The sequence below is a fragment of the Apteryx mantelli genome, chromosome 21 (assembly GCF_036417845.1).
Source record: "Apteryx mantelli isolate bAptMan1 chromosome 21, bAptMan1.hap1, whole genome shotgun sequence".
Taxonomy (NCBI): domain Eukaryota; kingdom Metazoa; phylum Chordata; class Aves; order Apterygiformes; family Apterygidae; genus Apteryx; species Apteryx mantelli.
In genome coordinates this window covers 1,111,079-1,135,044 of record NC_089998.1, presented here as the reverse complement: position 1 = coordinate 1,135,044, position 23,966 = coordinate 1,111,079, and the positions used below count along the sequence as shown (strand labels likewise).

The following is a 23,966-nucleotide window of genomic DNA, read 5'->3' as shown; positions in this document are numbered from 1 at the left end:
AAGCCTTATATGCATACTTCATCCCTCCATCCCTCTGCTGTCCTATGCTTGTGCGCATGCTCTCTCCCTCCCTCTCGCTCGCTCTTTTTTTCTTCTAAGTCATATCAAAGGACTTCACAAGTAGTTAACTTATTTATGAGTTACATGTACTGAAAAGCAGGTGAAATCCTGCACAGAGCTGGGAACAAAATACTGAGTACTAGAATTAAGAGTCATGGATTCTTATTTCTACTCTGACATAATGCTTTTCTTAAGAGAAAAAGCTAAAAAGAAATCAAAGCATGTTACCTTTTAAACTGAAATGCTGAATTACTGTCTGTTTTTCTACTGAACATGAAAAAAAAAAAGACAACTTTTTTTATGAAGTATAGTTTAAAAAAATAACTTGCAAGCACAAGGAACTTGTTCCTTTTCTGTACAGTTTTGCTTTTTGTTCAGCATTTCATTTCCTTTCCTATGTTAGTAATACTGAAATTAACTTCATCAGAACAGTGAAACTAATTCTTGATGTACTGACATTTATTAAAAAAACTGTTAGCTTGCTTGTGTAAATTCCTTTTTTTTGCTAATTGTAATTCTGCAAGTTATACATTCATTATACAAGTAATGTTAAGTCAGGTGCAAGTCTGAAAGTGATACAGCTTGTTGCTTTCTTGTTTTGCTTTTAGACTGTGCTCAGCAGATTCAGGGAGGGGCAGTTTAATTACCATAAAGCAGTTTAGTTTAACATCTGAAACTGCTGTTGTGAAATGAAGCTTTTTTGTTGTTGTTGCTGGTTTTTTTTAAATCTTATGAAGAATGTTTAAGTTGATGACAGGTTTTGAATGCAGAAAAGCAGTGAAAGAAATGCTAAAACTAACTGCATGCTTTCCTTACTCAGTCTTCAGTGATTTTAATGACACATGGTATTATCCTGAGACCTTAAAAGTAGTAAGCAAAACTTACATCATTATGTAAGCTATTTAGCTCTTGTCATAACTTGTATTCTTTTCAATCTCTAGTAAATGGTCACTCATTGCAGAACTATTTCTTCCCTTTGCAGAGCTGTGTTGCTGCTTTCCTGGATGTAGTTATTGATGGACGTGCAGTTGAAACTCCTCCAATGTCTTCAGTTAACCTTCTGGAGGGGTTGAGTAGAACAGTGGTTTACATGACATACAGCCAGCTAACCATTCTGGTAATATTTTAGTTCGTCAAGAGAAATAATATATATGTTTTTCCCCATGTGTTTGCAGATAGGATAAATGGGTCTGATAATTTAGGCTGCAATTCTTACCAACACTAACTCTAAATTTTTAGGTTGGCTTTATGCGGAATGTAATGTCAAGTGACCAACTTAAGGAAGATCGGATGGCTCTGGAAAACCTGTTGGCAAACTTGCCCCAGAACAAACCAGGGAAAAGCAGCAGCCTTGAAATGACTCCTTATAATACCCCACAGCTCTCTCCTGCAAGCACTCCAGCCAACAAAAAAAATCGATTACCTATAGGTAAGGAGAACTGTGAAATTCTTTCAGCAAGCAGACAACTTATAAGATTTCTAATAATGCTTTACATTTTCTGTGCTGTTTTTTCAGTCATCTCTTAGGTTACTCTTTGGCTACATCTTCAATTCCCACTTTTTATTTGTAGATGCTGAGGAGTTTTCTTTTACATAGGCAATCAGGTATCTTTCTTTCTTTTTGATGCAAGTGTGATGAGCTGCCTACTCTGGACTGAACTGGAGAAAAATATTGGAGTGATTGGTAGTAAAGCTAGTGCAGTGATAATAAAGGAAAAATTTGAAGATGGGAAGCAGATTTAGGGGGAAAGATTGCTTGGGAAAGTGGCAAGATGGAAGCTATGACATTTAGTTAGTGGGATAGAATAAGTTTAAAAAAACAAAAAACAAAACAACGAAAAAAAACCCCAAAACCCCAAACAAACTCTTAGACCACGTGTTGAGAAGAAAAGCTCTCTTCTTTTTTCATTCTTTCCTGGTCTAATTCCAGTAGTTAGTATATGGTAGTACAATATTGTATTTATTGTTTTTTTTCTTCTTTTTGAATAGGATTTCTGGATCTTGAACTCTTCCATTTTGATATTTCCTCTTAAAATAGAAATGTGGTACTCTTCTACAATGTGTGTTTATGGGAATATGACCACATAGGATATTCTTGTTCACTTGAGGGATTTGGTATTAGTGTCACATGACCAAAATATGTATAACTTGATGAATGACAAAACCCAACCAAACAAAAACCCTATCCCATATTGTTCTAACTCTGTGTTCCACTTTTGAATGTTCTGGTCTTATGCCTATAAAGAAATGGCACAACAGCATTTATTTTATGGTATAAAATTGTTCTGTTGCTCAAAGTTTTGATTTCTTTTGTTTCATTTTAATGCTTTCGAAATCCAGGACAGCAATTGGCAGCCATTACTGCCTGGGATACTTCTGCTACCAATCTTTCAGCTCATATAACTCTAGTAACCCCTTTTGGTGGGTAATGCCCTCTTTCCATTCTTTGTATAAAACTTTTATTTATATCACATGACTATGATACTTAAGCATGCATTTGGTTTACTTTGGCAGTCAGTTGCTTTTTCAGATTCCTTCGTTCATTTCAATATGAAACTCTTCCTGTGTATATGTAGTTTTTAAAAACACCTTGTGTCCCTTAGTGTGAGAATTTTAAAAGCAAAGTTTGCCTGTGACTTCCACACGCTTGCCATGTATTCCCTGGATCAAATAGGAAATAACTGGTATCATGCTGCCATTCTTAGGAATCTTGATTTCTTATGGTGTTTTTTCGTTTCTTTTTTTTTTTCCTTCCAAGGTGCCAAACATAGGAAAATGCAGCTACTAAAAAAGTGCAATAAAGAGCCACAAAATAATCACAGTAAACCACTCTGTGTTAAATTATATGGATCTAGATTTGAGACACTCATTAGAATAAAACCACTCGGTGTTAAATTATATGGATCTAGATTTGAGACACTCATTAGAATAAATTTTCTTCCTTTTTAGGAGGAAAAAACCTTCTAAACAAATTAGAAAATCTTAAGCCACAGCAGCCTTGACCTTTTTTGTTGATAACAGGCATATAGTTTTCTGAACTAATTTAGCAAGGGTCTTTCTGTAACTCATATACACTTAATTTCACAAGTGCAGAAGTCGGCTTTTCACAAGATCTTTTTGTTTCTTCTCTGGTGCTTTTTGTTAGTACAATGGCAATCTCTTATGAGACTAGAAGGTTTCTCTAGGTTGTGTGGGGCTGTATGACTGCTGTTTTAAGAGGGAAGAGATGAATGTTCTTAAAAATGTTTAAAGCATATGTATCAGATTCTTTCAAGCTATATAGGCAGAACAGTCTTTCAAAAGAAAATAAATGTAAATCTCTGATATTCCCGTCTCCAAGTATATCTATTGGGGAGTTCCTCTACAGCCACAACACTCAATCTGCTGTCACTGCTTGTTTTTATTTTAATTTGCAATCTGGATCCATTAAAATTACTGAAAGTTCTGATTATCTTTGGTAGAAATTTGTATAGGTGAATAGGACACAATATACCTTACTTCTCTAAACTTCTATGTTAAAAACATGCTTTTTCACAGCCTAGTATTCAATTTTAAACACCAGTTCCAACACTCAAAGTCTACTAAGACTTTGTGTTTTCTAAGTTTATTAGTATGCACGTTACTAATGCAAAACATTAGTTCTGTATTTCTATTGTATTTTTTCTCCTTAAACAAGGAACGGCTTTCTAACATTTATGTTTTAAAACCTTTTCTTTAGCAACTCGTAGCAGAAGTAGATCAAATATTCAAATGGATCAGCATGGAGACCATGAAGGATCCTCCCAGGAGACCATCCCAGAAGTTCAGCCAGAAGAAGTGCTCGTGATTTCTCTGGGGACAGGCCCACAGATTACTCCAGGAATGATGTCAGAAAATGAGGTATGCAGAAAATTATCAAATATCAGGTATTTTGAAAAGTACAGCCTTTATACTCTCCAGTAGCAGAACAATGAGGTTGTGACTCTTAAGTTAGGTATTAAATCCAGAACGGAAAGTAAAATCCTCAGCTTCTTTTATTGAACTTTGGGATTGTAGCTTTCAAATTTCCCATGGTTACAAGTTTATTTCATCACTTAGCATATCTGTAGAGTGTGGAAGACTGTGTTAAGGTGGGAAAACCAAACCCTCCCATTTATGAAGAGGCTTTTCTGTCCAACATGCTTAAGAGCAAACTTGAGCTGTCACTTCAGTGCCCATTTTTAGAAGCTGAATAAACGGATTCTGTTAGCTCTCTGCATACTCTGTCTTTTGGATTGAGTGGCACAGGTGGATGACAAAGCATTGGAACGCTGATCCTAAGACTTTTGGCAGCTCAGATTTGAAACACCAGACCCAGTTTCTTGTGAATGTGGAGCTGTTAGGTTGCCATGGCCGCCTTCAGGCTATGTTGGTTAGCCTTTAGGTCTTCCCTTTCACCAGCCATAGAACAACATTCTGCTTTGATCTTTGTTGCTGTCATGCCCAATAGTTTGGATTCGCTCCTTGTGCAATCTTGTGATGATCGGTTTCCATAGCATATTAGACAGCAGGGTGATGAGTGAGCTGCTGGTTCCATTATTATCGGGACTCTCTTGCTTGTCTCACGTTCCCTCCAGGCTCTAACTCTGGAGATGACTGTTTTTTTTTTTTTCAAATGGAGTATTAGAAATTTGATTGTCATTAATATCTAGAGATGGTAAAAAAAATTGTGCCATATTTTGTTTGCTGTTTAATTGACCAGAAAAACAGGTTTTTAAGGAAGCTTTGTTTCTCTCCTTTCCCCACTCCCTGGCCCACCCTCCAGGTCTTAAATATGCAGCTTACAGATGGCGGACAAGGAGATGTCCCTGTTGATGAAAACAAACTCCATGGTAAACCTGATAAAACCTTGCGCTTTTCCCTCTGCAGTGATAATCTGGAAGGAATATCCGAAGGTGAAGGGTTACTTAAGTCTTGAAGAAGTTTTGTCCATTAGTATTTTTTAACAATAAAAGGAGCTTCTGTTAAATACAGCATGTCATCTCTGCCATTTTAAAGGTTGTGCTATTTAACCCTGAGAGCCTGTCTTTTCTGTTAGCCCTTCAAAGGAAAAAGTCTGGAGTTAAGTTTTGACCTACAAAGGCATAACCTAGCCTGAGAATGATGAAGAAAAAGTACATTTAAAGAGAGAAAACATAAGTTTTAGAAAAAAAAAATCCTTTAAGTGCACTAGTAATTATCAAGCTAATCTAAATTATCTCTAAACTTAGAGTTCTCAGACTTATTTTTCATTGTGCTTTAATAAACGATTCCATGTGTCAAAATGGCTTCCAGACTCTGGACAACTCCTTTACATGCACCTCAGATGCAACAAAGCTGGGGTTTATTTGTGGTATTGAAGAGGTTTGTACAAATTGCTTGGCATACATGATTTTATAACTTCCATAATTTAGTTCTTGCTCTTTCTTTCTTCTCAAGATAAAGTATTGTGTGGAGAAGGGGAAGGGGGCAGGAAGGAATGACAAAGACTTTATTGACTTTTTGGTTAAAAGTAAATATGGTAATGGTGAGATTCCAGCCATCTTTGGTAAAATATTTGTAGATTAATATAATTAGCATGGCACTCTGAACACATGAAGTGCAAGTTATGATACGGGTTAAGTATCTGTGGAGTAGAGATCAAGAGTAGAGAAAATGCATGTTCATCTTAATATAATGAACTACTCAGAAAATATGGTGAATGGCAAGATCATCAGCTCAGTATTTTATATTGAAATTACTTCATTTCTTGTCATCTTTCTAGCTAATTGTATTCTGGCTTGTTAATGTTGTATGTTTGGGAAATGTTGTTCAAGTTAGATTAACAGTACAATCTGTTTTCACAGGTCCTTCAAATCGCTCCAATTCTGTATCATCTTTGGATTTAGAAGGGGAGTCTGTATCAGAGCTTGGCGCAGGCCCTTCTGGGAGCAATGGTGTTGAAGCTCTGCAGCTGTTAGAACATGAACAAGGCATGTGCAAATTCTCTAGTAGAAGTGCCTGAGGTGCTGTAGATGGTGAATGCACGATTCTAGGGAAAAAGCTTGAAAAATTGTCTAGTTCAGAAAAAAAACACCTGAATGTTCTCAGTTGTGCAATCACTTCTAAATTTTATTGTTTTTCTCTTCTATAGAAATATTTCTTGTAGTACATTGTTAGGAAAATGAATTTGCATGAGATTTTGAGACTTAAGTTGATTATAGGAAATTGTTTGTAAAATTTTGCTTGATACCAGCTTTCCCTTGAAGGGAAAAAGGTGATCTGGATTGGAGAACTGGTAAAAAGCATCTAGATAGCTTCTTGTTTAATATATTTTGGTCAAACACTGGAACAGGTTGCCCAGAGAGACACTGCAGCCTCCATTCTTGGAGACACTCAAAATGTGACTCAACACAGTCCTGAGCAACCTGTTCTAATTGATCCAACTTTGAGCAGGGAGGTTAGATTTGGGCAATCTCCAGAGGTCCCTTCCAGTGTTAATGATTCTGTGATATATATTGTCCTTTCAATTGATAAGAACTTAGTCTTAGAAAGATTATTCTAAAAAATAGAATAAGTTCTTATCTATAAGTTTCTTGATAGTAGGCTTTTATCCATTACCTTTTGTCTATCAGTTTGGTTGATAGGTCACCATGTGTAATTTAAGAGATTTTCTTATGTCTCAAATGTGATTTAAAAACCTGTTTTCAGGCAGCATCTCTTGAATAATATGGACCTTAATAATATGGTGCTTTATGGACCTTACTTTAAAACAATATCTTGCCTGACAGAATTAGTTTTGTTTTGTTTTTTTCCTGTAATGTACTCTTACAGATTTTCTGTTAGAAGTAATTGGAGAAGCCTTTTGAAAAACTGAGAACTTTTTGTTTTTTTGTAGCCACAACTCAGGATAATCTTGATGACAAGCTCCGTAAATTTGAAATCCGTGATATGATGGGGTTGACCGATGACAGAGATATATCAGAAACCGTGAGTGAAACATGGAGTACCGATGTCTTGGGTAGTGACTTTGATCCAAATATTGATGAAGATCGTTTGCAAGAAATTGCAGGTAACTTGATGGTACATCTGGTATGTTAAAATACTTTGCTTGCTGTAAAACAGTAAGGCTACAGAGCTGTCCTCCTCTCTTTCTAAATAAGTATGTTTTCACTGGTTAAACTGGAGCTTTTCTGTAGGAGGATTTTGTGCATATGTCCTGTACTTTATTTGGTTGCTCACTTCTATTTTTTCAACATTGTCTTTCATAATTACTTTATTAAGGACATTTCTAATGTGCTCTTTAATACTAGTGCTGTCTTCTGAAAGCATATATTTAACTATATACTTTCCCTTTACTCTTGCAGGTGCAGCTGCAGAGAACATGCTAGGCAGCTTGCTGTGTTTACCAGGTTCAGGATCTGTGCTGCTTGATCCCTGCACAGGTTCGACAATATCAGAAACAACAAGTGAAGCTTGGAGTGTGGAAGTGTTACCGAGTGATTCAGGTCAGAATCTTGCAGTTTGTTTATGCCTTCAGTGTGAACCAAATCTCTTCCAGAAGCATATAATTCAAAGCGAAAATCTGTCTCTCCATTTCCTTGAGAAACTGGTGTCCTGGGGTTAAGTTAGAATTTGTGAATACTCCTGGTATTAAAAGTAAGATGCCAGCTCTTCCTAGGCAGAGAGAAGATGGAAAGGATTGCAAGAGACTTAGTGTTATGTAAAAACTTCTTAATGGCCTAGAAAGGAAAGAAGAGACTGAAAAGCAAACTTCTGTTTGCTTTCCTTTCTTTTAATGTTGGGTAGTGGTATCTGTCGTATCAGTTTCCTTCAGTTAATGAAGAGTTAACTGTATACTGTTGTCTCTAGCTAAGAAATACAATACTTAAGAATAAAAACTTACCAAAATGCTTGTGGAGCTAGGACTTTGCTATCTGTGCATAGTCCTGCCTGCTGTGTAGGGAGAAAACTCTTGTTGCAGTAGTTGAGTTAACTTAGACCTTAGTATACTAAATGAAGCCCCTCACCCCTTCTTCTGTATGTGAATTTTAAGGGAATGTGGCATTTGTAATAATAATTTTCCTCTCTTCTTTCCCCTGTCTGCATTTTGTAGAGGCCCCAGACTTAAAGCAGGAGGAAAGGCTACAAGAACTGGAAAGCTGTTCTGGGCTGGGTAGCACATCTGATGACACAGATGTAAGGGAGGTCAGTTCTCGTCCCAGTACACCGGGCCTCAGCGTTGTATCAGGTGTGTTTATTTGTTTCTGAAAACACATTGCTGTATTAAAACATGATCAGCATCTACTTTGCTGCACTTACTTTAATTATACATAATTTCACTCATGAAATAATTTTTGCTACTTGTACTTGTTTTTTTCTGCTCATCTTACAAAGCATGTGTGGTGGGGGGAAGGCAGCAGAGCATCAAATGTCCTGTCCTATAGGAGCAATGGTTAGCAATGGAGTGTTGATTTGGAAGCGGTTCCTAACTTTCTTGCATTTACTTATCACAATTTTACTGTGGTGTTTTTTTGTTTTTTGTTTTAGTTTTTTGTTTTTTTATATCTACTTATAGGTACTTCATTTCTTAGTTTTCTGCAAATTATTTAGCAGATTGAAACATTTTTCTAATGCCCATCATAATGTGTACTCATGGCTATGCTAAAATAGTTGAAGATGTAAACCAAAAATCCTAAAAATCTTATTTTAGGATAGAATTTCAGAATGTCTAGGTGCTACTGTAAGTTAGGACTTGATCATTGCAGCATTCACAGAATATTTTAAGATCTTCAGGATTTTGCCTTCTTTTTCTCTGAAAGACTATTACAGATGCTTCTCTTGTTATGTGTAAGGTATTAGTGCAACATCTGAAGACATTCCTAATAAGATTGAGGATCTCAGATCTGAATGTAGCTCTGACTTTGGAGGAAAAGATTCTGTGACAAGTCCTGACATGGATGAAACAGCCCATGGTAAGTAAGGTACTTACCTGTAAATGAGAACTAGATTCTGTGATAACTGAGGGCTTTTTACAGTGGTTAAAATGACACTTGTAAAAATCCATAAATTTTACATTCTAATAGGAGTGGAACAGAAGCTGAGAGTGAAATAAAACTTTCTCCTAGCTTAAAATTTCAAAGTTCTGGTGGCCAAGAAGCTTAACATTTTTTTTCCTATTTGACAGAGAGGCTGTGGTATTTTATAGCACTACAGCTTTACCCTTTGATCTAAGATCTTCTCTTGCTAGTTCTGCTTGATTACATTGACTGTCCTCTTGGAATTTGGTCTACTCTCTGAGATTTCCCCAGCTTTTGGGATTTAATTCTTTGGTTTCAGTTCACAAGATCCTTGCATATCAGAATATCTTAAAAATATAAGTTTTGTAAAACTGTTATTAACAGCTGGTTTTGTTCTGTATGTTGTAGGTAGTTCTTAGCACAGTGCTGACTCTATTTTTCTAATTTTCTTTTCCTCCTGTATTTCAGGAGCCAGTCAGTTGACATCTCCCCCTTCTCAGACAGATTCTTTGCTTGCATTGTTTGACCCTTTGTCATCAAATGAGGGTAAGTTGTAAAGGATAAGGCTTTTCTGAAAGATGGGCATTTTCAATGCTTCTATGTTAGTATTGGCTAATTTGAAAAGATCTTACAAGAAACATATGCAGCTTTTTCTATTTATCATCCCAGGAGTATCAGCCGTAGTGAGGCCTAAAGTACACTATGCAAGACCATCTCACCCACCACCAGATCCACCGATCTTGGAAGGAGCTATGGGAGGTAATGAGGCCCGATTACCAAACTTCGGGTCTCACACTTTAATTCCAACCGATTTAGAAGCATTCAAGCAGAGGCATTCTTATCCAGAAAGGCTAGTTCGCAGTAGGAGCTCAGATATAGTATCATCAGTTCGGAGACCTATGAGTGATCCTGGGTGGAACAGACGTCCTGGTAATGAGGAGAGGGATCTTCCTATGCCAATGACCAACAGTGGGGCAGCTGTTCTGGTTGCTGCATCTCAGTCATCATCTTCATCTCCCAGTAAAGACTCCTCTAGAGGAGAGGTAAGGCTTGTATTTACTGCCTTTCCTGCCCCCCCCTTCTCTTTTCCTAGCAGGCCCACTTTATTTATCTCATTCCAGCAAAAGCTGATATTAAATGTGTTTAGCCAAGGAATTACAATGTACTTTTGTCATCTTTTAAAAGTTGACCAGTAATGTTGTACAAGCTAAAGCTACAGATATTCAGACTGACTTAAATGACCTGGTGTTTCTTAAATTTATTTGATAAGCTTTATTTGACTAGGCAGGACTTCAGAAATAGCTCTGTTTTAGTGTTTGAACTTAAAATGCTGCAGCATCTGGAAAAGTAACTTTCTTAAAAGTTTAAGTTCCTTCACCTCTTTGGTTTAAGATGCGTAGGCTGTCCTCTTTGGGACAGATATTTCTAACTTAATCTCCTATGGCTTTGTATATTCTGAGGTAGTTTTGTTTTTACAGTTGATGTAGCATAAGCTGGTAGATGTCAAGGAGAAATTCTGTCTTTACACTTGAAAAATAGCATAACTGTTTAAGAATGGTATATGCTGAAATGTAGACTTTGCCCTTCTACAGATCGAAGAACGGAAAGATAGTGATGATGAGAAGTCTGACAGAAACAAGCCCTGGTGGCGGAAACGTTTTGTGTCTGCCATGCCCAAAGGTAAAATGTGTCTTAGTAATAGTCTTACTAATAGTGCATGCTTTATTAAATCTTTATTCACTTGTATGGAAACTTGTTACTGCTTCATCAGATATTAAATCATCACTTTCAGTAGCTGTGACCCAGACTTTGTACAGAGTAACTGTCCTGTTTCATTTTGAGAAATAAAGGATTCTTATTTATAAAACTGCAAGGGGTACAGTAAAGAGAGAAATACTGAAATATAAAGTATAGGTAACTATAAAGAGGTGTCTAAGCTGAAACAAATTTCGTTAGACATTGTGTTAACCTTAATCATTTGGTGACCTCGGAATCCTTAGTGAGGCCAGTCATTGAGTAGTTGTATAGTATCAACTTCATTGCAGTTTCACGGAGGGCTAGTCTTAATTCAGTAGGGGTGGTAGCTTGCCAGTTGAAGAATATTGATAATTTAGGATGTCTCTTGGAGCAGAGAATGAATGGAAATTAGACTTTGTCTAGAAAAAGCTTCACTTTGTAAGTAAGCCAACACTTGGCTTTCATGCTGTGAATAATGACAACGAGTGACAGAACTCTGTATGTAATATTAGATATTCTTATTCTTGCCTTTTTTTAAACATAGGCTGTCATTTAGAAAACAGACAACATAATCCTTGCAGCCTCAGTATGAATGTAGATACAAGTATTTTAATACTTCATTTGCTCTTCCATTTAACATTGTGCAGTCTTTGCATCTTCTTCCCAGACTTACTAATGGGAAGGAGTTGCCAGAACAGGTTCACATCATTATGACCAATACCCGAGTTTGAATTATTAGCTAAATTAAGGCATAAATAAATATGTAAATAAAAGTGGAAGGCACCTGGCTCCCTTTCCTAGTAGCTGCAAAGCATACATACCTAGAAGGCAAAGCTCTTCAGGAAGAAGCTTTCTACTTGGCTTATGGTAGTATGTCTGTTAAAGGTAGTGCTTGCTATATATGATGACAGTACAGTTCTGTTCCACCTCACAGACAGGCTTATTTTTTTGCTGATGTTTATTTGATGACAAACATCTTGATTATCTAGTTTCTTATAATTTCTTCAATCTCAGCATAGTCTTTAATAAGGTACCTTGCACTTTCAGCTCCTATTCCATTTAGAAAAAAAGAAAAACAAGAAAAAGACAAAGATGACATGGTGCCTGACAGATATTCAACACTTCAAGGTATGTGAATAATATCTTCTTAATTATTTCTCTCATAACATGTCCTCTGGAATCCTGGAATGCTTACCAGGTATCTATTTACAGCAAGGTATATGCTATTGCAGTTAATGTTCAGAACTGACTTCTTGAATAAGAAAGTAGATAGCTTCCTGCCTTGAAGGACTGCTTTTATATAGTCATAATTCTGTCAATACATGTAATACTGGAATCTTCAGTCAAGTTTTCACTTTGGTTTTGCTTTATAAAGCTCATGTTTTCATCATAGCTGAGCTGTCAGGATAGCTGCAAACATTTCTGTGATATTCTGTGATTATGCTGAATTAAGCATGGTTTGGACCTGGGGTTTATATTTTTGTTTACCTAATCATTTCTAGAAGACTTCAAATGTACAATAACCATTTGCGTATACAGTATAAATATACCATGGATCTGACTTTATTTGTTCACTTTCATTGTACTTGTTTTTTTTCTGCCTTCACTTCAGACTTTATAAATATATTTGAATTGTGGTTTTATGAACACAAGCAGGTATTTGTTTTGTTGTGGCTGAAAACGGAGACCAAAGTCATGGGTCTAACTTTTCATATTTGGCTTTCTGTTGATACAATACAAGGGTAACTCCTGTTGGTTTGGCTGCATTTTCAGATGATCCCAGTCCAAGGCTCAGTGCACAGGCACAGGCTGCAGAGGATATTCTGGACAAATACAGGAATGCAATTAAGCGAACCAGTCCTAGTGAAGGAGCTATAGTAAACTATGAAAGTGCAGGTGAGAACCTGGCTTTATAATCATCATCAATGTAGTTTTTTCTTCTTAAAGATTAAAAACAAAAAAAACAAAAAACAACAAAAAACAGTATTCTAGACAAATGTTAGTACTAACAACTGAATAAACTGAGTGCTACAATAGAAGCATTTCCTCATTAACCTGTAGGATAGACCCTCTGAGACTGGTAACTAAATCAGTTTTCTCAAGGACAGCTCTTTCATGTTGCCACTGAGATGGTTGTTTATTCATAGTTAACACATCTCACGTCAGCATGGATTGGTGTGTTTGGTTTGTTGTTTGTTTTTAATGGAAACTGAACAAAGTATACTGATGCAAAAGTGATGCAGTTTCTTTTTAGTGATTTGCAGATTGTATATTTTTACATACTTGTTTTTGTTTATTCAGAACAGTTGTCTTATTTGCTGTCTCAGAGGACTTTTTTTTCATATAATAACGAGAAGAAAATAGATGAATACTAGAATAGAGGAGTCAATAGAAGAAACTGAACAAGTGTAACGTTTTTTTCATTTCTGCAGAGACTATTGGGGATGGTGAGAGTATGCATGACTCCCCCCGTGATGAGGCTTTGCAAAACATGTCTGCAGATGATCTCCCAGACTCTGCAAGTCAAGTAGCACAGCCACAAAGTTCTGCTTTCTCCTACAGGTAAATATATTTGCATGCTTAATCTTACGTACAAGGTAGAATTAAAAGCAGAAGTTGTGTGATTGATTTCCGCAAAAATCTTAATGTGGATAGTGGTGTCTTCCTTAATTGTAAACTTTTATGTGCCTTTATCTGACATAGTTCTAAGTGTCTCAAACAGTCATGTTCCCACTGATGAAGGAAGGGATATTTCCTCCTGAGAGGAGAGCAGTTCAGTGTCCAAGAAAATTTCTTTGAAACTGATCTTGGCAGCCTTGATGTATTAAAATTATGTTGAATAACTTTCAGGAAGTATTTAAAAAAAAGACAAGACTGCTTGTTGAAGAAACAGCCTTTGCAGCAACTTTATTAAGAAAATGTTTTTCCTCTTTAAGGGATGCAAAGAAGAAATTGAGACTGGCTCTTTGTTCAGCAGATTCTGTTGCCTTCCCAATGCTGACCCATTCAACAAGGAATGGTCTACCAGATCACACAGACCCTGAAGGTAAACTTTATTTATATATACACACAGGTGTTTTGTATTGTATGTGTCTCTTCTCGCCTGTCTAGTGGCATCTGTGCTGCAACCTTTATGGAAACCTCTGTCTGGCATAGGCATAGAAGACATAGGCCTTCTTTTGTCCCTAAAAGTTTTTTCTTACTCCACAAACAAGCCTGCCTACTAAATCTGGTCCTTTTTTTTTTTTTTTTTTTAATGAAAAGTATTTCAGATACAGTGCAAGCAGAGCCTGAGGCTGTAGAATAGTCTCCTAAAATGTTTGTACTGTTGGGAATTACCCTGCAGTAGTAAGATAGGGGCTTAAATGATTTACAAAGTCTTCGTATTGGTTTGGTATGTGTCATGTGTCTGCATGCACATCCATCTATTCTAAGTTTATTTAAAGAGAGGTGAATATGTCAGCTTGTCTGGTCCACTTCATGTTTCAGAATGGTTGTAATTATTAAATAAGCTAACGGTACGAAGACTTTGATATCTGGAAAGTTGTTCGTATGTACCTTAGGCAATAAATGTTATTTTAGGTGTGATGGTTTTAAACTATTACATGCATGTTTCTCATATCTGAAAGCATAGTTTTATCTTCACTGTGCCTACATTTTCTTTTCTTAATTCTTCTTTTTTCTTGATTAGATAATGAAATTGTGTGCTTCTTGAAAGTTCAGCTAGCTGAAGCTATTAACCTCCAAGACAAGAATTTGATGGCCCAGCTGCAAGAGACAATGCGATGCGTAAGCCGCTTTGATAACAGGACCTGTCGAAAGCTGCTGGCATCTATTGCAGAAGATTACAGGTAATTTGTTCTGTATCTTCTTATTAATGGGTTTCCAAATGCATGTATTTATCCACTAACAGATTGGAAAGATCCCTTTTGATTTAAATGATACTTTACTAAGTCGGATTATTACAACTCCATTTTCCCACAATGTGATGAAATTGTCTCCTACTTCTGGAAATGGATTAAAAAAGCTTGGAACTTTAAGTCAGTCCAGACAGACTGATCTGATCTGAGTTTATTACTGTGGCTAATGCTCAGTTCTGACAGAAGAGAGGCTGTTCAGAATTTGCTTTAGTGTTGCATCGTGGAGTGCTACAAGGGCAATGAATTTGGGGGGAAAAGTCTGTATAAGACTGAACTTCCTAATTCAGGAGTTATCTTTATTTTAAAAACAAAGTTGAAGATTCCTCTTGCAGCTACAATGTGACAGTTTATAGAGCTACTATATTCTGTCTGAATTGAGTCTAATGAAGAGCACTTCTCTTTTTAGGAAAAGAGCTCCGTATATTGCTTATTTAACTCGATGTCGCCAAGGCCTGCAAACCACACAAGCGCACTTGGAAAGGCTGTTGCAAAGAGTTCTGCGAGATAAAGAAGTGGCCAATAGATACTTCACTACAGTATGTGTGAGGTTACTGCTAGAAAGCAAAGAAAAGAAAATAAGGGAGTTTATTCAAGGTAACAATGTAGTCTGTGGATTGTTTATATTCCTTAACTCCATATTTAGGTGCTGGCTCTTTGGTTAAGGTTTTAAAGTACAACTTCTGATTGGAGGAGCAGACTTCTAAAACAGTCTTTGTTTTAGCTAGTGTACTAACAGCTCAAATGGACGGATTACTGTGATGTAACAAATTACTTTATCAGCTAAGCCATGTTAACTGTCTGCATTTTTCATAGGCCAAGAGAATAAAGGTAATTTGACCTCACTTGGCCTAAACAGTCATGCTAAATCATACTATCCAGTATCTGCCACATGAAAAAAGCATGAATGCACGTAGTTACTTTAGAATAACTGATAAATGATAAATTAAGTTGCAGCATTCCATTATGAGTACAGACACTATGGTTGTACCTCAGTAGATGTAGGGAACGGCGATAATTTGAATCAAATAAATGAAAGAGAAAAATGTCATAGCATAAAGGGTGTTTTCACCAGAAAGACAACTCTTAAAACAGACCTACTTAAAATGAATTATTTCTGTGTTCTGTTTGACACACATCTGACTTAATGAAGCACATAAGAAATTTGGAGTCAGTTCTTGGTCCTGGAGTATATACTGCTGCATATTAAATGTGTCTGAATAGGTTGAAATTAGTATGATAACTTAGTATCTACTTGGTTTAAAGTTCTGGTAATGAGATTCAACGACCCAGGAAGGAGTTAAACCCTTTCATTGCCTAGAAAGGAGGCAGCTATTCCTGGATGATCCAAAAGAGAAATTGGCAACTGTAATGTTTAGGCTGCTGGCAGATGAGTGGCAGTTGTCTCTTGGTACAGAATGCTATAAATATGAAGCCGATGAGTGGCCAGCGATTTGGTCACGCTGCATTAACTTGGCTGTATCACACATTCTGTATTTTGTAGATAAATATGAATTTTGCAACTGTGAATACTCAATAAAGGTAAGGCTAGATAATGGTACGCACCGATTTTCTTGATCTTACTTCTTTTCATTTTTTCTTTTTTTTCTTTTCTCCTGGATACAACTTTGTATGTATTGGTTCCTACCAGTAACTGTTCTAATGATTGTTGTGAATGTTTTGCAAGGATGTAGCGTCTGTCTCTGTGGGTGGGTGGAAAGAAGGCATAAAAACTGGTGCTGCAGAGGAATAGATTAACACAATATCACATAGAGTATTTTGACCATATGCTTTGCTAAATGTGTTCTGTACACTTCTCCTTTAAAACTTCCATTTAATTCAGGTGCTTCTGCTTTCATTTCCCTCACCAGGGCAGGGGCAAAACGGAACCTTCATGCTACCTGGCAAGAAGTCTGAAATGGGTTCTGAGTTCTCCTTTCCAGAAATACCTATCAGAATTATTATTATTATTATTTTTTTTTTTTTTGGTACTTTAAATGAGCCTTCTCTCTTTTTGCTTTTTGTCAGATTTCCAGAAACTCACGGCAGCAGATGATAAAACAGCCCAAGTTGAAGATTTTCTTCAGTTCTTATATGGGGCTATGGCTCAGGATGCCATATGGCAGAATGCCAGCGAAGAACAGCTTCAGGATGCGCAATTAGCTATAGAACGCAGTGTGATGAATCGTATTTTCAAACTTGCGTTCTACCCTAATCAGGATGGAGATATTTTGCGTGACCAGTAAGTTAATGGAATTGAAGTTTTTGATTTCTCTTCTGCAGTTGGTGCAAATGGAAGCTATACTGTCTTCATGTGACAACTTGATTGTCTAAGGCAACGATGCCCTACAAACTCATGTCGTCTTTTGTTTTGTGAAAGAACAAGAAAGTACTTCAAGCATCATGTGCAAAAGTTTGTTTGCAACAAACTGCTAAAACAATAAAATTCTAAATGTAGTGAGTTTGGATGCAACTTTCAGCTCTGCAAATGTTTGCTGAGAGTGATTAAAATCTGCCTCATGACTCATTCATTCCATTTTCTATTTTTGATACAGTATTTTCTATGTTCTTTTTTAAAGATCACCTGCTGTTTGAATGCTTTACTGGGAGTGTAGTTTTATTTGATCATATGGCAAAATCCTCTGCATCTCTTACTGATCTAGTGGCCATTAGCTGTAAGATCATCATGATTATATACATTCATGAAGATCTCTGTTATAATACACCAACCTAAAAACTGGTGGGAAATCCCATGGGGTGACTGCTATACTTACAAAACTGCATTTGGGCTGTTGGGGTGGCTGGCTGCTGCTTACTTCTCACTCACTTTTTTTTTTGTGTGTGTGTGTTTGTTTTCAGGGTCCTTCATGAGCACATACAGAGGTTATCTAAAGTAGTGACAGCAAACCACAAAGCACTTCAGATACCTGAGGTAACAACTTCTCCTTCCCTTCACTTTCATATGTGTGTTGGGGGGCTTTGCTGTGGTGTGGGGGGGGTTAGTTTGTTTTCTTTAGAAAAATAATGCTTTTAAGTATATCTATGACATCTGAAATACTGATACATGCTATACTGATACCTTGGTATCCTCCACCAATCCATCCAAATCCCTTTTATTCTTTCTGCTTTGTGTTGCCTGTGTCCTGATAGTAAGGTTGAGGAAGTAATAGTAAACTGCACTAAGATGCAGTAACTTTCTGATAATTTCTTTAAATGGACAAACCCTTTATGCTTGTAATGTGGTTCATATGTCATGGCTGTAGTTTACTGTCATTAAGTTAACTTTCAGAAGTAGCCAGAATTTATGCAACCTTGACATCTCTGAATATGCCCTGTTTTCACTTTTCTCATTGTTAACAGGATAACTAAAAGCAGGTTGGTAGCCATAAGTCTGCCAGAGGCTGGGTGTTTGCAGCCTTCAGAGTTCTCATTTCAGTACTTAGACTGTACAACTCAAAATGTTGAGCTTTCATAAAGCAGCTTTAAAGAAAACTGAGACATATGGCTCTATCTTCCTTTGAAACAGTGTACTGGAGAAGTCGGGGGCAACAGTACAAGCTAACTATGTTAGCTGCACGCTTAGTGTTGTCTCCTTGTAGTTTTTCATTATATCACAGCCGGAAGCCACCTTCATTGTGTAACGTAACCATTTGTCTTAGAGCTTCCCATTTCTCCAGAGCCTTGCCTCCTGCCTCTAAGTCTCTGGCACTTCAGATCCTCTGTAGTGCACAGTAGTAGCTTGCACAAACTAGAACTGGCAGCATGTTTCTCTTTCCTAGGTATATCTCCGGGAGGCACCATGGCCATCTGCACAGTCTGAAATCCGCACAATAAGTGCTTACAAAACCCCCCGAGACAAAGTACAGTGTATTCTTAGAATGTGTTCGACCATCATGAACCTGCTTAGTCTGGCAAATGAAGATTCAGTACCTGGGGCAGACGATTTTGTTCCTGTTCTGGTCTTTGTTCTCATAAAGGTGAGTTGTCTTGCAAAGATCATAAACTCCAGCAATAAAATGTTTCCTTTAATTCTTGTAATAAGCAAATTTTTGGAAGAAAAATCATGCATTTGAGATATCTGAGAGCATGCTGGACTTGAAGCAGATCTAATTCAACAAGTTTTTATTTAAACTTCAAAAATGTGGTCATGGTTAAGCTTTTTGAATCCAACCAAACTTTATAGTTGGAACTAAGGAGGCTGTTGAGGTGGGGTTTTTTTGTTGTTATTTGAGATGAGTCCACCAGCATCTGTTGTCTGTGCATGTTAAATATTGTCCTCTTTCAGGACCAAGACCCACACTAGGACTGACTTGCACTGTTGCTGAACTTTTTTGAAACGTGAGGGTTTGGAGAATGGTGTCTTGTTTCTAAGGTGTTAAAATAATAGGGTTTTCTACATGCTGAAGTCCTTGATGACTGTTTTATAGATTCTACCAGTGTTATTTTTACGCTTGGCCTGCTAGTCATTTTTCCTTGTTGGAAAAATGCTTCTTTCAATCTTATGCCTTCTGAGTGTGTGAATTGGGAGTGGTCTGTGTAAACAGTCACTGTCCTACTTACCCATTATATAATCATATATTACACTTTTTGTGAGGATCACTGCACAAATAGAATTTTATTTCTGTGCTGTAACTTGTAACGTTTTATGTTTAGGTTTACAAATAAACTGTAAGTACCTTTTTTTTTCTTTAATCCTTAGGCAAATCCACCTTGCTTGCTGTCTACTGTTCAGTACATTAGTAGTTTCTATGCTAATTGTTTATCTGGAGAAGAATCATACTGGTGGATGCAGTTCACAGCAGCAGTTGAATTCATTAAAACTATTGATGATCGCAAGTAACTGAAAACAGCACATATATGGGCAGACTGTTAGAAGAAGCATCTGTAAGAATGTACAACAGCTGCAAAAGCTGAAGACAAGACTTTCCTTGTATAATATTGTACAGAACTGAGACATTTTAAAACCCACCTTTACTAATCAAATTAATTTAACAGGTTTTTCCTCTTCTTTTGGTTGCATTTTTTTCCCTCCCTATAGATACTGGCACTGCAAAAGGGACCACAAATTTCAGGTATTTTGGAATCTCAAAACATGTAAAAAAAAAAGTCTTCACGCTTTTCCCACCACCCCTCCTCTTGAATTCTTACTCACGTGAATAATTCACTTCATTTCTAATTGAAAACTGAAAAAAGAAAAATCAGGGCAACCACTTAGTATACTTTCTAGCTTAATACACCTTTTATTAATAAAACACCAGCCACACTGAAAGTTTGTAGTAGCTGACATCAGTTATCAATTGTATTTCACTTTAAATTTAAAGTCTGAGAGGACAATGTAAATATTATATAACTATATTTAATGCATTGCAATTATCTTTTGGACTCGTTATCCTTTGAATAAACAAGCAAAAGCCTCTCTGACCTCTAACAGGTTGTGACATAGTATGTTTTGGTAAACGGAAGGACTTCTTCAAAAGATTAAAAAGGGCAAACTGAACTATTTATTAAAATGTAATTAAGATTACTGAAATTTCTGAAACTGGAATTTATAATAGACAGGGCTCATTAGATAGCTAAACACTTTTTGGCTAGGGCATTAGGGTGTTCTAAAGGTTTGGATTTATAGAGGAGAGGGACTGTAAGTTACAATAGATAGGTCTAATATTAAATACCTTACTGTAATATTTTTTCTGAAATATTGTGTATACTGTACAAACCCCAAACAGAGATCCTTAACAGAACCTTGGACTGTAATATATATTTTGATTAGTGACATTAAATACATATGCCAGGGGTTTCAGTGAATGTTTTTACTAAATGTTCTTCGTGTTGTCTGCTATGCAGCGGTGCAAATTTTATTGTTCATATAAAATATTTTAAAATATAACACTGTTCTTTATGAAACATATCATGACATCAGTTCAGGGTGTTTTATAGACTTCTCACTCCACCCTTCCCTTAAACTGACAATTCTGAACTTAAAGAAGTTTTTATGCACAACACCATGGATTTTTCATGAATGAAATAGTCTGAGTGATGGCCAGTGGTTGTCACCTGTATATAAGCAGTTGCTGTCCTTTTTCAGCTAGAGCTACTGTGGAAAAAGGACAGCAAGCATTTAACGTTTTCATGTCAGTATTATTCCTTACTCTTCCTGGAGTGTTTATTGCACTTCTGACAGAGGGGTGTGTTAGACTTTGTGCCTGTAAGTGGTAAAGGAAGCAAAATCTTAAAGCAGAACAGGTTCTTTTTCTCACATTCTTTTCAAAATATGATTAAGGATTTTTTTGTGTGTGTGCATTTGATGATTAAAACCCGTAAGTGACTGATAGTTATGAAAATCATTTGGTTAACTGAAATTAGAACAACTTACGTAAAGTATCAAGTGCTGGAAGTTTGCCTGTGCTACTTGTCTAGGCCTAGTTAAAGAAACTTACTTTCTAGGACTCTAATGTATTTAGTATAGCATTTTTGCCAAGGTAATCACAGGTAAGAGGGTGGGATGGTAACTTTTCTCTTTTATAGTCTTTCTCCTCTATTAGAGACTTGATCGTGCAGAAGAGCAATACTCGGTAGAAATGGAATTCCTCTGATCTGCCTTACTGTGGTAACTCAGTCTGCGTAGCATTGCAATATTCTAGTTAATTAGCCTTGGTGGGTTTTTGGTGCTGAACATGTAACTTAATATTGCAAGCACAGCCCTGGCCAATAACACTCAGCAGCAAAGCACAAATATGCCCTTGAAGATATGTCCAGATCATATCTAAAAGCAATATAAATTTATTTATATTGAAGTGTCCTGTAATATTTAATTATTACTTGAAGATATGAGATGTTAAGATCAATGTACTAAAGTTCCTTTAGTCCTGTAGTTTGAGTTTTAGTTGAGGAGAATATTTGACCTTAAATCAATCTCATTCTAAGTCTTCAAAGTTTAAAACATGGCATGAAGACACAAGTTGACGATTACCCTGTGCATTACTTTTGTTTGCAAACTTGGCACAAAGGATTTCATCAGCATCATCAGGTCTTTCAGAGACTCTCTTTTCAAAGCTCTCCTTTATGGAAAGGGCAAGACTCATTTCCCTCACAACTTGTATCACTTCATTTTTATGTGTAGAAAAATACTTAACACAATTGGAGTAATTTTTAGAAATTATTAAAAAAAAAAAAAAAGCATTTCTGTGAGCCCCAGATCAGCCAAGAATCTTAACAGCAAGATGGTCCTTTGCTTCTTATTTTTTAACCTACTCTAAGAGTCTTCTATATAGCGTTGATATAGTTAGGCTTTCCAAAGAATTAGATACCTTACTGTAACGTCATCCATATTTTTCTCCCTGGTATCCCATAACATTTTGTTTTAAAATGATAAATTACATGTATAGGAAGTGATGTTGTTAGGTTTTGTTGTGCTGTAGTAAATGTGAAAGGACAGTGCATAAAGGACCAAACAGTAACAGAACTGTTGCCAAAAGGTGCCAGCCGACCATGTATACCTGTTGTTATATACTTGGTGCTTTCTGTTAAAATTACTTCAACCACTGAAGGATGAATTGAATGTTTTGGGGCAGGGTGTGGGGAGGGAAGGGAGGTTAGTAGTAATAGATTGATAGACTTGAGGCTCAGCCACTGACTTCAGTGCTAATTGTTAGTGTGAGTCTGGAGAAACTGCCAGATTAAGCTTTGGCATCACTGGGCCTCTTAATTTTACAGAGGTGGTATTTTCCTCTTTTAGGTAGAAAAGTGAAAGAAAAGCCTTGGTTCTTTCATTCCTAGGATGAAATGAAATTTCCCTTTAAATACTTTTTTTTTTATCCTCTTCAAGGAGAACTGGAACATGAATGGCCTATTAATTATTTAAATCTAAAGGTTTTTGTTTTGAAGAATTTATACTACCAAATGCTGAATGTAACTGCCATAAATTTCAGGAAGAAAGCCACGAACGTGATCCTGTTTCCTGCGAGTGAGTTTCTGGTGAGCACAGTGTTGGTTCGTATCACGTGGAATCGTTAATGTTCTGTTAGGCCAAATTCTCGCAGAAGTTTGAGACCTCACTGCCATGTTAATGCTGAATAGCGTGTAGAGGAAGCTCGGTAGGCCGGAAGCGGAGCAGCAGTGGAAGGCAGGCCTGTCTAGCAAAGTTTCAAGCAGGTGCAATGCGTTTGTCTGAAATCTAGTGTAAGAGACGTGGCTGCGCTGCGGTGTGACTGTGCGGCTTTAGGCTGCCAGCACGATAGGAGATCGGGAACAGTAGAAAGCAGCGGACAAGGAGGGGGAAAATACTCTTATTTGGGTAACAGCTGATAACTTGGTTGAGCCTGTACTACTTGAGAATTAATCTCTGCTGAGTTAGTAGTGTGTGTTCTGTACCTTCTAATTGTGCTTTACCTCTATTTAAAAGCTTTGTACTGCCTCTCCTCTTTGAAACTGGTAAAGCCTTTATAAATCTAAATTAAAGAGCTTGCACAATCTTGTATACAGGAAACCCATCTTGTCTCTAACGTGATTATTAATGTATTATTCTGTAAAAACTGATTAAAAGGAGAGCAGTTTAACTGACTGGGTTTCATGTTTCTGCATTGTTACGATGTGATCAGCAGTTGTGCTGGAGATAGCAAGTTTTACTCTGATATAAACAACTATCCCTAACTTTGTGCAGTTTCCCGTTTAGCACTGCTGCTGTGTTATATCTGCAGACCTTGTTTCGCACATGCACCTACAGCTCACAGCGAGTAGACGACGGGGGGGGGGGGGACACAAAGAAAGACCTGGTTAACAGAAGATGCACTGCTGTCTTTGAGTGGCTGCTTAAAAGGGCGCTTTTCAGTTCTTTTCTTTGATCACGTAGCTAGGCTATTATACTAGCTTGAGGAAGAAGTAAGTGGCTGCTGTCGCAAACGCTCAGCTGCCGAGCCCAGCGTGGGGCCGTCCCGCCTCAGGACGGGAGCACTGCGGTATCCCTCTGCAATGCGCTGCCGAGGCCGTGCCCGCTCGGCAGGTGGGGGACTTACCCGGAGCGGCCGGAGTTCAGGAGCACTGCGATTCAGTCATCCTGCTTCTAGAGGTACGCTCTCATTAGCTACAAGGTAGTAGCTGAAAAGCAGACTTTCCTAGGTGTAGCCCTTTTTAAAATATATATATATATATATATTTTTTTTTGGAAAAATTACAACCTAGTCCAGTCAAATTTAGTGACTAAATTTTATCTTGGGGATAACTGTGTAAACTGTAGAAATGTGTGCGGTGACATCTTGGA

At 37.1% G+C, this 23,966-nt stretch overlaps 1 protein-coding gene across 5 annotated transcripts in view; it reads left to right on the top strand.

The window, feature by feature from the left end:
• Positions 1 to 23,269, top strand: part of GAPVD1 (GTPase activating protein and VPS9 domains 1) — a 36,322-nt gene extending 13,053 nt beyond the window's left edge. For 3 of the 5 annotated variants that reach the window (XM_067308994.1, XM_067308993.1, XM_067308991.1), the window contains exons 5-26: positions 1,043 to 1,177; positions 1,300 to 1,489; positions 3,779 to 3,939; positions 4,844 to 4,973; positions 5,904 to 6,029; positions 6,935 to 7,108; positions 7,404 to 7,544; positions 8,153 to 8,287; positions 8,892 to 9,011; positions 9,525 to 9,602; positions 9,726 to 10,099; positions 10,649 to 10,736; positions 11,841 to 11,921; positions 12,567 to 12,689; positions 13,226 to 13,355; positions 13,730 to 13,839; positions 14,485 to 14,644; positions 15,120 to 15,307; positions 16,739 to 16,952; positions 17,570 to 17,642; positions 18,490 to 18,687; positions 19,410 to 23,269. In XM_067308994.1, the coding sequence (XP_067165095.1) occupies positions 1,043 to 1,177; positions 1,300 to 1,489; positions 3,779 to 3,939; positions 4,844 to 4,973; positions 5,904 to 6,029; positions 6,935 to 7,108; positions 7,404 to 7,544; positions 8,153 to 8,287; positions 8,892 to 9,011; positions 9,525 to 9,602; positions 9,726 to 10,099; positions 10,649 to 10,736; positions 11,841 to 11,921; positions 12,567 to 12,689; positions 13,226 to 13,355; positions 13,730 to 13,839; positions 14,485 to 14,644; positions 15,120 to 15,307; positions 16,739 to 16,952; positions 17,570 to 17,642; positions 18,490 to 18,687; positions 19,410 to 19,550 (3,270 nt within the window). In that variant the 3' untranslated portion in view covers positions 19,551 to 23,269. Of the gene's footprint in view, positions 1 to 1,042; positions 1,178 to 1,299; positions 1,490 to 3,778; positions 3,940 to 4,843; positions 4,974 to 5,903; positions 6,030 to 6,934; positions 7,109 to 7,403; positions 7,545 to 8,152; positions 8,288 to 8,891; positions 9,012 to 9,524; positions 9,603 to 9,725; positions 10,100 to 10,648; positions 10,737 to 11,840; positions 11,922 to 12,566; positions 12,690 to 13,225; positions 13,356 to 13,729; positions 13,840 to 14,484; positions 14,645 to 15,119; positions 15,308 to 16,738; positions 16,953 to 17,569; positions 17,643 to 18,489; positions 18,688 to 19,409 lie in introns of those variants that run through there. The other 2 variants (XM_067308992.1, XM_067308995.1) reach the window with 2 other exon arrangements.
• Positions 23,270 to 23,966: the final 697 nt, after the last annotated feature.